This window comes from Quercus lobata, chromosome 6 (assembly GCF_001633185.2).
Source record: "Quercus lobata isolate SW786 chromosome 6, ValleyOak3.0 Primary Assembly, whole genome shotgun sequence".
In the NCBI taxonomy this organism is placed as follows: domain Eukaryota; kingdom Viridiplantae; phylum Streptophyta; class Magnoliopsida; order Fagales; family Fagaceae; genus Quercus; species Quercus lobata.
The window spans coordinates 7,705,610-7,716,911 of record NC_044909.1 but is presented as its reverse complement, the minus strand read 5'-3'; the positions used below and the strand labels follow the sequence as shown (position 1 = coordinate 7,716,911).

At 34.8% G+C, this 11,302-nt stretch overlaps 2 protein-coding genes across 5 annotated transcripts; one reads left to right on the top strand and one right to left on the bottom strand.

Annotated features, from left to right (window-relative positions):
- Positions 1 to 641: 641 nt before the first annotated feature.
- On the top strand, positions 642 to 2,091 carry LOC115950627. Of its 4 annotated transcripts, none has more exons than XR_004083088.1 (4): positions 642 to 1,164; positions 1,273 to 1,371; positions 1,527 to 1,599; positions 1,892 to 2,091. XR_004083088.1 is itself a non-coding variant. In XM_031067846.1 (4 exons), exons 1-3 carry the CDS (start codon positions 729 to 731, stop codon positions 1,582 to 1,584), a joined length of 576 nt encoding a protein of 191 aa, XP_030923706.1. In that variant the 5' UTR covers positions 642 to 728; the 3' UTR covers positions 1,585 to 1,599; positions 1,892 to 2,091. The 4 variants fall into 4 exon arrangements, 3 of the variants coding, with proteins under 3 accessions (XP_030923706.1, XP_030923707.1, XP_030923705.1); XM_031067846.1 differs by having other exon boundaries at positions 1,290 to 1,371; XM_031067847.1 differs by having other exon boundaries at positions 642 to 1,180; positions 1,541 to 1,599.
- Positions 2,092 to 3,017: 926 nt separating this feature from the next.
- On the bottom strand, positions 3,018 to 10,857 carry LOC115994740 (acyl-CoA-binding domain-containing protein 6). Its single transcript, XM_031118975.1, has 18 exons — positions 10,762 to 10,857; positions 10,481 to 10,521; positions 10,265 to 10,340; positions 9,776 to 9,854; positions 9,530 to 9,688; positions 9,324 to 9,401; positions 9,008 to 9,112; positions 8,487 to 8,553; positions 8,324 to 8,385; positions 7,648 to 7,787; positions 7,349 to 7,475; positions 7,101 to 7,215; positions 6,242 to 6,330; positions 5,586 to 5,669; positions 5,151 to 5,492; positions 4,172 to 4,693; positions 4,036 to 4,095; positions 3,018 to 3,467 (listed from the first exon to the last, which is right to left on the bottom strand). The coding sequence occupies exons 3-18, from the start codon at positions 10,300 to 10,302 to the stop codon at positions 3,387 to 3,389; spliced, it is 2,148 nt and encodes a 715-aa protein (XP_030974835.1). The 5' UTR covers positions 10,303 to 10,340; positions 10,481 to 10,521; positions 10,762 to 10,857; the 3' UTR covers positions 3,018 to 3,386.
- Between the last annotated feature and the right edge of the window lie 445 nt (positions 10,858 to 11,302).

Sequence of the window (11,302 nt, the reverse complement as noted above, 5' to 3'; positions counted from 1 at the left end):
TTAGACATATATTATATTTTCTCTTTATTCAGCCATAAATAAATAATAAAAAAATCAATATGCTCTTGGACTTATTATGTGGTGGATTGTGGTTCCTTACGATGATTGTAGCATGATAAGATTTTGGAGCCCTCGAAACAGTAACCCAGTTGAAGCAAAGTCCAAAATAGGGCAGTAGTACTTGCGTTTTTGAAGACAAAATTTTGTCTTTTACATGCTTGTCATTCACGGAAGAGAGTAAAATTATTACATTTGTCGATGGTTTTCAATTCTCAAAGGTACACTAGTAAAATAAGGGTATTCGAACCCTAATAAAGAAGAGCAGATTATGCCATTTGGATTTCTAGCAATATGGGTGGTTTGCTCATTAGGAGGATGCCTTAGATAATCCTTCGTAGAAAGGCTTCACTCTCGCATCTTACTAAGTAGGAATTACCAATACTCACATATTAATGGGGTTCCCTCCACATTAAGCTTGCCTTGAATTATGTTAGTCTGTAATTACAGGTGTATCGCTTGGCATCATCTTGCTTTTGTATGTTGCTGTGGTGCTTGATCCTCGGAAAAAGTTGGATTATTGGAATTATTGTTTATTAAATTTGTATGGAGAGAATGTTGCTAAGGTTATCACTGACCTTGTGGAAAATGAATTGAAACACTTGTATGAGCATTATAATTCAACTCATTCATCATATGTGTCTATACAAAGTGCGAGTGAGATATCAAGGATGGAAGGCGTTGGTGTTGATGTTGATGATGATGATGATGATGATCCAGATAGATTTATTGCCTCTCAATACAAGGCTTTTAGGCAAGGAAAACAACCTGTTGGGTGTGTAGATGAGGTTGCAAAATACTTGATGGAGAATATTGAAGGGGAAAATGACAAAACCTTTAATATACTGGCTTGGTGGAAGTATAATACTAATAAGTATAGTATACTATCTCGACTGGCACGAGATGTGTTGGCTGTACCTGTTTCTACTGTGGCTTCTGAGTCGGCATTTAGTACAGGAGGACGTATACTAGACCCATTCCGTAGTTCACTTGCCCTTGAGATGGTACAATCTCTCATATGTACTCAAAATTGGCTTCAATCTTCAGTGCAAATTTCGCTTCGACAAGCCATGGATGATGTTGAGCTATTTGAAGATTATGGAAAATGTAATGTTCTTAAAATGTATTAACTTGTACTTTAACTAAAATTTAATATATCTTGTTAGTGCATCAAATAGAATTTAATATATATTGTTGTTCTAAAATGTTTTGTAGCTTTTTTGGAAGCGAAGTTAGCTTCACCTTCAGTAGCATCACCTTCACCATCAAGTACTGTTACAAATCTAGATTGATCTGCCTGCATACATTGGATAAGTATGACATTTGTATTTGTTTCCTTGGAAATTATGAAACTTTAGTGTCCAATTATATCAAAGGAATCAGTTACTTAATACAACATATCTAACATTCTTTTACCGTTTGCTCTTTTTTTTTTTTTTTTTTTTTTTTTGACTTTATATTAATTATAGTTGTGGGATTTTAGAGCTTACTGAGAACATAAAAGAAGTTGCGGAAGCAAAAGCCTAACACCACAACCACCAGGTACTCCTTTTTTTAATTAATGTTATTTTATATATATAGAACTTGATGTCCTCATCAATGAGTTTATTTTTAAAGAGAATATCAGATTTTTCTTTTCCCAATATTGAATAGCAGTGCAATCAAATTTTAGTTTGTAAAAGTGTTTGATAGATTATATTGGTAATTTACACACTAGGAAGTACGGACACTTTATTTAGGGTGCCGTACTCATGTCTTATTGGCCATTTTATGTTATAATTTTTAAAACTAATTGCATCCATTCAGAATTTAAAAGAATATTTCTTTTTTGCAGCAACCCCATGTGTATGAAACCAAGTTTAATGTTGGAGCTTGAAGAAGTGCTTACATGCAGGATTACTGAAAAGAAACTTTTTTTTGACAACTAAGCATTCTGTCCAACAATGGATTGCTGTAATTTGTTTCACGACTAAGCATTTTGTTGTAATGTAAAGCTTTAGATATCTTGTCATAGTTTTTCATTTCCGGCTCTTTAGTGCTTGTGTTGGTTTTTATGCATTTCTTTTGCTTTCTCAAAGTTCTAACACTGTTTGGAGAGTACACAACAGAATGAAATGAATTAGAGTGGATAGGTTATAAATGAATGGAATGAGGAGGACTATATTATTTTCTTTTGTTTGGTGTGCTTTGGAGTTGCATAAAAGAAGGAATGGAAAGAAGAGATATCATACTTGCAGCTTTGATGGTTCAGTGAAGATATTGTTGGTTTTGTGTTTTTATTGTGTATATCCATTTAATAGTCATAAATGTGGCTTGCTAAGGAGATTTTAGCTTTTATTTTCATAATTTTTTTTTAAATGATTTGATATTGGATTTTTTTAAAAATAGTATAATTATTTTTTAAAAATGATTTGATATTGGATATTTTTATTTTTAATGAGAGATTATTATTACAAAAAAGAATATAGTAGCTAAATGCTCATGGAAAACAAGCAGCAGCAGGCAGGAAAAAAAAAAAAAAAAAAAAAAAAAAAACGAGACCCGACCCGAGACCCGGAAAACCGACCCGATTTTAGACCCGATTTTCCGGGTCGGGTTTCAGACAGAGAAACCTGATTTTTTTCGGGTCGGGTTTCGGGTCACAGTAAACCCGACCCGACCCAACCCAATATCAGTCCTAAGACTTAGTCCCAACACACTTTTGACCAATGTGTGTAGAAACTTGGATTGCGAAACTTAGTAGAAGCCTATTGAGGATGAATGTTCATATATTACCCGGCAGCTAGTTCTGATAGATGGAATCAACTGCCCTTAAGTTTTACTGGCTAAAGACGAGTCCAAGGACTCTCTAAACAAAGATTTCCTATGTTATTAAAAAAAATTGGAAGCCCTTTCTCATAATTTCAAATTTTTAATACATAAAGGTCGCAATGTACAGGAATGGTCAGCACACAAAAGCAAGATTAACTTCTTTTTGGCCGTTAATTGGTCTTCCAATAAATGAGGCAAGTATGGTGGAAGTGTTTTCTTTAGCTATTATAAAAGACATACAAAATATTACAACAAAACATACGTTCCCAAGTCACATTAGCTTCACTTATGTACAGAACTGAATTACTAAAATTCTCTAATGCTAAGCTTGAAAATGTAGATTATTGCTTCCAGTTGGACAATTGAGGTGGTTTTACAGGCTAGATAGTTCTGGGTTTTGTCCAACGATTCCCACCATGGTTATCTTATATTGCCTGTCCCCCATGGTCTTCCATAAGACAGCCTGTTACTGTTGATGGATGGCCTTGATCATTCAGATTTGTTCTCCATTCTCCACACTACACATTGAAAGGTTTCCTTGGGGTGGGCGCTCTGTTCTCCATAGATTGCAATCTTTGTTTGAGATGAAAGACTTCGACCTGCATGACAACATGAGGCAATGGTGGCCTAAATAAACCCAGGAAGGGAAAATAGGATAAATATTAAGACGGATATGCTCGTTTAATAACATAGCTGCAAAGATATGAAGATAGTTTGTTTGGGATGTTTGAGAGTCACATGCCATTGTCCTAAACCACAGGCTTTTACCTCATAACAACAATAATAACTATCACCACCTAGTCTTTTAGTCCCAAACCTTTGGGATCAACTATGAATTCTCAATAGACTAATCAGGATCAGCCACATATATTCTTTTTTGTCATTCTATTCTATCCAGAGTCATACTCTACTATTTCTTTAATTGTCATATCATTTTTTACCACTTCTACTAACTTATAAACAAGTTAGTCTAATCGATCAATCACCTACAATGTCAAAACATCCACCTGACAACCCTATTATAAAAGGGTAATATATAAATCATAAAGAGAAGAACAATGGTAAAAAGATGGCTATGCCATGTACAAGTTAAGCAGCAGCAATAGCAAATAATTATCCCTCTTTCACCTTTTTGTGGCTACTAGTACATTTTGTTCAAAGCCATACCTGTAGTTGGAAGGCCCTTGCCCTTTCTCCTGCAAGAACTCCTCTAGTTGAGTGCAGCTCCTACAAAAGATTTCAAAAAATCAGCAAAATGCCATAATTGATGTAACCATTCATAATACAAGATGGCTGCATTTACCTTCTGAGTATCGTCCAAGACTGCCTTCAGGAAAGCCACATCATGTTCAAGCCTTATATTGTCAGAGTGGACTATATTTGATAGGCTGTTAGCATCTTCTTGTGCCATCTCTACACCAGCCAGCTTCTCTTTTAGTAACTCCATCCCCTTCACAGTGTCTGCCAATTTTTTCTCTATCTCCTGTCTGCTTTTGAGAACAGATGACAAATTCCTTTCTGCAGCTTCTCGGCTTGCCACTGCAGCTGCCAACTGTCCTTCTAGCATTCCATTCTTCCTTATTAAGGTAGCCATATTTAATTCGTAAAATTGATATACACTGGAAGAAGTTGAAAACACTCCAGATTTGATATCACTTTCTGGGAATGCCACGTCCTCAAATTCAACTGGAACATTTCCAATTCTGTGGTTATGAGTAAATGCATTATCAGATTCATACAAAGAGGCTTCCTCTGCATTGAGTTTGCCTCCAGTTATTTTAGTCTGAATTCCCGTGTTAGATCGATTAATTCTTTGTTCTGTTGCCTGAGATTAACACAAAATGCAATATTAAATGAATTTCACATTAAAATCTTAGGAAATTCCAAGAGTAGAGCATGGAATCAAACTTAGTTATCAAGCACCCCCCCCCCCCACGCGGCGGGCGGCCTTCCTTTTCTTTTTAAGCGGGAACATCCCAGCTTATTTATTACCACTGGAATACTATGCTATATTGTGGCAGTCATGGGTTGGGATTAGAAGAAGAAACCCATCACTGAATAGATGATCAAGATCAAAGATACTGTTGGGAGGGAAAATATCTTTCTTTTGGATAAAGTAGGCTCCCAATTGGACCCACAGTCAACAACAATCTACGAGAAACTACCCAAAATTAAATTTAGAGGTTTTCAATTCATCCAAAATGAATCTGCATGTCTATATCTCAAATAAATTTAATAAAAGAAGATTGACATAGTAAATAATTGGAAACTTCTCAGTCTACCTGTAAGGAAGAATTGTCATCTTCTGATCCATTTGCCATCTTAAAAGGCATTTTGTATTCTTCCTCATTATGAAATTGCTTGCGAAGTGAAACATTGCCGGGAACAGAATTTGGATCAACAATTGACTCTGACAAAGATTTTCTTCCTGAACCATGTTGTTCAATGGCCGATGCTAGATTTTGTCGAGCAACAGAATCAACAGAACGTTGGGAAGAATCATTACTAAGGTGAGCAGCCAATCCTGTGGACGATAAGCGTTTCTCAAATAGCGGGGCTCCTGTACCTTTTCCAGGGGTAGATCTTTGGGATGATTTACTCTTATCCATTAGCAGGACCTCAACCTGCAACAAAACAACATATGGTTAGAAAATAAAGGAAGTCAATGATCAATTGCAGGTCAACAAATGTGCAAATACATGATTTCTGTATCCAACCTGATTTGACGGCTCCTTTTTGGATCCCCCAAAGGCAACAAGAAAATCCTTTTCCTTGTGCTGTACAAGAACTAGGCTGAAACCCTGAAAATACAACAATCTTTAGACAAATAATTTCATCTTGCCAAGAAGAATGCAACTAACACTAGACACATCATCTCAAAATGATATCATATAACAAATATCATAGCAATTATGGACTAATTACATCAGCTCAGGCAACCCATAAGCTCAAATGTCATCCTTATGCGGTATTCCCATAAGCTCAATGGTGAAAGTGAAAGCCATACAAAGGCTATGCACAATTTGAGATGGCGTCATCTTACCACGAGGGTGTGGCATCAATATGGACTTCCCATCCTAAAGCTAAAAGCCAGAATATTAGCTTTTAATTCCAAGGTTAAACTAACAGCAAAAATGGATGAAAAGTTTTGACTAATTTGAGATAGTAATCAAAGAACCAACAGATAAATTCAAGCCTTCAAGGATAAAATAGAAAGCTCATGGATTTATGGCCATTAAAATGTTTATTACTTTTATAGAGATATCAAAAAAATTAATTGATGCATAATTTTGGCACATCATATGGCATGAGGCTAGCACTAAAAAAATTTGCAATACTTGATAATGCAAAGAACAAAATCTATATGACTCACCTTGTTGGTGGTGATGGAAGATGGCAGTGATGCAACAGCCACAGACCACTCAACCTTTAAAACATCAAAGATCAAAGTCTCCACATGTCCTGGAATAATTAGGAATAAAAAGTTCATAAATGAATGTCAAAAAAAATTTATTGAAACTAGAGAAAAATTGCTCAAAGCTGCATTGCATTTGATCCACATCAGAACTCAACTCCCAGGCCAGTGAGACATTGAAGATCTTAACACGAGGATAGAGGACTTAGTTATGAAGGTGAAAACAACATCAATAGCAGCTAGACAGGGTCTGAATGTACACAAATTTTACAAATATAAACTTCTTCAAATCATGGGAATCAAAGGAGTTGAAAAGCCTTCAATCTTCCTCTCGTTTCTCTTTCTTTTTTCCTAAATCATCAAATGCTTTCTCAGAACCAAAATCAGGTTGATTTTGATAGCCTTCCTACATTATAGTATAGGTGGCAACTTATATGGTTGAAATCATCACCATGCTCCAGAGTTTAGAACCATTGCAACTCTGTGTATAAAACAAGCCAAGAAAAGAATAAGAAACACTGAAACATATGGCAGGAACATCCTAAAGTAGGTAGGTCAGGATTGTCTATCCAAGAGTGAATGATGTGAAAGCAAGGGTATCGGAGGCATGAAGACCCTTGAAGATCAATTAGAGGGGAACAAAAGGAGGAGCAAAAGCTACTTCTTGCATCAAACCTAACATAATACTATAATGTGCAACAAGTTCAATCAATTCATGGTTGCAACATGAGAGAAAGGTCCACATGCTTTTTAAGTGACCAAATGAGAGAAAAGGGTCAAAATATTCTAACAGTGCTTCTAAGCTCATAAGGCATACGTTTTTTCCTGCTTCCACCCCCCGCTATATACCATTTAGTTCCACACAGGACTCCACAGGAACCGGCCCTTGGTGATGGATGGAAACCGCGTATCTTTATTCTTGACCATACCATCTGAGAAAGAAGATCTAATTATCAAAATGTCAAATCTAAAGAATTTTTGGCTTGCTTTTATGAGAGATGAAATTACTCACTCACATAATCCATTTATAAAAAAAAAAAAAAGATGAGGAGATGTTCCACATACCGTTTCAAAGTCAAAAGAGTACAAGTCATTCAAAGTCTTGGACTTTGATGCTCCTCCAAACAAAAAGAGAGTTTTATCATCATAAAGAGTTGCCACATGGTTAGATCTAGGAGATGGCCCTGTTCCTCTGTACGTACAATTAAAAAGAATAAGAAAACCCCTTCGCTTCTAAATCAAGGGATATGGCAACAAGAAAAGCAACCAGAATTCTCCATGACAAAGGTGACAAGTACAAAACTTGGAGCTTGTGTGCAAAATAGTATCAACAAATTTCACAAAGTACACTAGAACCTACTCACGTGTAATGAAGAGGAAGCCATGTCAACGATTTCAAATCAAACATGTGTAGATCATTTAGTTTCCTCTTTTTAGCATCTTCACCCCCAAATAGGAGTAAAACAGAGCTTGCCCTTACCACAGTATGACCACTACGAGCAACCTGCAATACATAAACTTCAGGCTAGAACTTCTTACTTTTCATGGACCTTTTAGATTATAAATTTGGTATCTTAAAGGAAAGAAATGTAATATCATTTTTCCACCTCAGTAAGGTATATAACATTGTCCTAATCCAAGACATGGACTATCTACATGAATTGCATTCTTACACCCCTCAGCAAAATTTGCATAATAACAAAAGCAACCAACAAGTTCTTTTCTCACGTTTCATGCTTGCCAATTATCATGTTTGTTGGAGATTGATAGCCGTCTTGTCCAAATAGCAATCCAAATTAGCATTCTAATTTTAATTCATTATTAAAAATAAAACAATTATATGGATCATGAGGATAGAAACATCTAATTCTCATGATATTTGGCACACATGATAAGCATGGGAGGGGTTTCTTTTCCAATAATGACCTTGCCAAATTGTAACTTCCAAAAGAAGAAACGGTGGGTGGTTTTTGGGGTTGTTAAGTAAAGCTACTTCTACAACACAGCTAATCTAAAATTTTATCAAGCCACGTGATATACCGGTATGTCACCCTTTGCTTCTATAAGTGACCAGCACTCCGTTTCAGTGTCAAATGCCCACACTACAAAATCCAAAATCATGTGATTAGGCATCATTTGGAAAAATATAGTAAATGAAAATATGACAAAACAAAATCAAAATATACACGCAGAAATACCCAACCTGAAACTCTGTCACTGTTAGGTTCAGTCTTTCCTCCAATCAGGAGAACCTTTTTTCCCCAAGAAACCTAGTCAGGGAAGGCAACAAAAAGAACTGTCAGCACTTGAGCAATTTAAGGTTTTTGCAGCCTACATGACCTGGGACAATATGATTAACCAGCAAACTAACACTAGGGGATAGTCCGCATATTATATGCATTATGCTTGATTCAGGGGAGGAAAAAGAAGTGCACACAAAGCTCAACTGACATACATACAGGGGAGTGGCATTAAAAAACTTCTGTAGGGTGCAAACCATGGTGCACGCCAACCTTTTGCACCCACAAAATAACAATTGTTCTTACTTTTTTGCTTGAGCAGAGGGTGTTCATAGATAGATCCTCAGAAATAGAACCCTAAATTCTCTCGTCCATTACATACAATATCCCAATATTGAAAAATCTCAAATAAATAAATAAATAAATAACACTTCAGCTACAAAACAAAGCAAAACAAAATAGTAGTTGAGACATATAATAATACCAGACTATGGCCCTTGCAAGCAGGAATCTTTAGTGGCAGACTGCTTGGTGACAAGTAAATCTTTGATGATGCTGTTGACCAGGTAAATCTATCGAAATTAAGCACCTGAAAATACACATGAAAAATAATATACACGTAAATCATGCATTTATGGTGTGAAACTAAATTAAAAATCTAATTTAATCAATTACTTTGATGATAAACATAAATAATTTGGTGTCCTCCCCCCCACCCCCCTCTCCTTTTTTTGAACAACTTAAATCTATTGGTGCCACTTTGAATGTAAAGTTTTTAAGGGAAAAGGAACATTCCCTACCTGTACATCATCCAACAACCCATTTCCAGATTCACCACCGACCACTATCATCTTGTTCCCAATCAGAGTTGCTGCATGCTATTCATGAAAAGAGTAAAATGGTGATTTTTTTTTTTTTAAAAAAAAAAACTTAAATTAATCAAATTCAATCAGCTACACCATATAAATCAAGCTCATTCAGGAGTTACTGCTAAATAACATTATACATTAAATCGAGGAGTAGGTTTTTCTCCAGCAATTGACAACACCATCCAATTCTCCAAGTTACCCGATGCACAATTACTAATCTCAGGTGCAGCAGCAGAAGACGAACACTGGTGATTGAGTTCATCAGAAGCACTAGTTGAAGGTGCAGCACATTCACTCTGCAAAATTGTAAATACTTCACACACATACTTATCAATGCAAACCCACTTGAAAAAAAAATTCAGAATTAAAATCAAAATCCATACTTTTGATCCACTAGTCTTCTTCGTCTGTCTTATGGGACTTCGAGTTCCCTGAGCAGTGTCTGGTAGATGGAGTTTCAATCTGATGCACCTCCCCACATTTCAAAATTAGTATCAACAAATGTATATTATACCATTTTTCTGTTTTTTCAACATGATTCTAAACTTTACAACATTTGTTTTTGTCAATCAATAGAATAACATTATATGAATTAACTACAATGTTGGTGTTTATCAAAAAGATCATATAATGAGTTGAATGGCACTAACTTTGGAGATTTTATATTGATAATGCATTTATGTTTCAAAAACTTCAATAATCTTTTATTTTATTTTCCTTTTTTATATACATGAATAATCGATATGCTTCAAAATCAAGCTCAAATTTCTCCACTAACTAAAACAAAAAATAAACAACATTTCTGCATAATAAAATAAAAAGTAAATGGACAACAAATTTATAAATAAAGAGGTAAATAAAGAGAAGCTGACCTTGTATGCTTCAATTTTCTACGAGAAAAACTGAACATTTTTCTGAGATCAGAGCTTGAAATGCCAAAACCAGACCCTAAAAATTAACGAATAAAGCCACATTATCATATTACTTAAAAATAACAATAATAACAAAAAATATTCACTGACAATAATAAACAGAGATTATTCGAGATTTTTTTTTTTTTTTTTTTTTGAAATGACAAACAAGCTCACCTCTGAGAAGTATTTAACAAAACAATGAATGACCGCGCTAGCTGTTTGGTTACCGAGAAAGTTAAGTAAAATAGAACAATATGAAAGTAAGTAAGAAAAGTAGGAACAAAAAAGAGTTATTATTGAAGAAGCAGTGGAAGAAGAAGGATGGTGAGGAAGAGCAACATTGTAACAAGATGAGAGTGAGATTGAAGACGAAGTGTTAGAAATGGATATTTATAATAAGTAGAGAAAAAAAAAAAATAGTTGAGACTTTGAGAGAGTAAGTACAAAAAGAAGACCTTCAATGATAGACAGTGTTTTATAATACTACTGTTTTCCACACATTGTTGCTCTCTCTCTCTCTCTCTCTCTCTCTCTACAGTGAGCTGTAATAATAACCAGTGAGTGACTGAAGTAACGTTATATAGTGCGTAGGTTAAGCATTTGTTGAGTTTTGTGGTGGAGTTCTGCGGCCGCAAATAAACTCACATCTTTTATCATAGTTTTTACATGACAAACTCTAATTAACTGTCATTTTGCATAAATCAACTGATAATTTTTTTGTCTTTCTTATTATCTTATTTTTTTCAACTTTAAAATGTCTTTTTTATTTTTTATTTTTTATATCAAACAGTCTTTTTTGCCGGCTTGTTAATATTTTTCTTTTAGTAATAATAATTAACTAAAATTAGGATCATAATTTTTATCATAACTTACTCTTATGATAAATTATAAATAATAAAATTATAGATTCATAATTTTTATTCCACCATTTAAAGTGTAAATGTAAAAATTATGATTATTCTGACAGATTGCTGAACTAGTGAAGTAATAATAGCC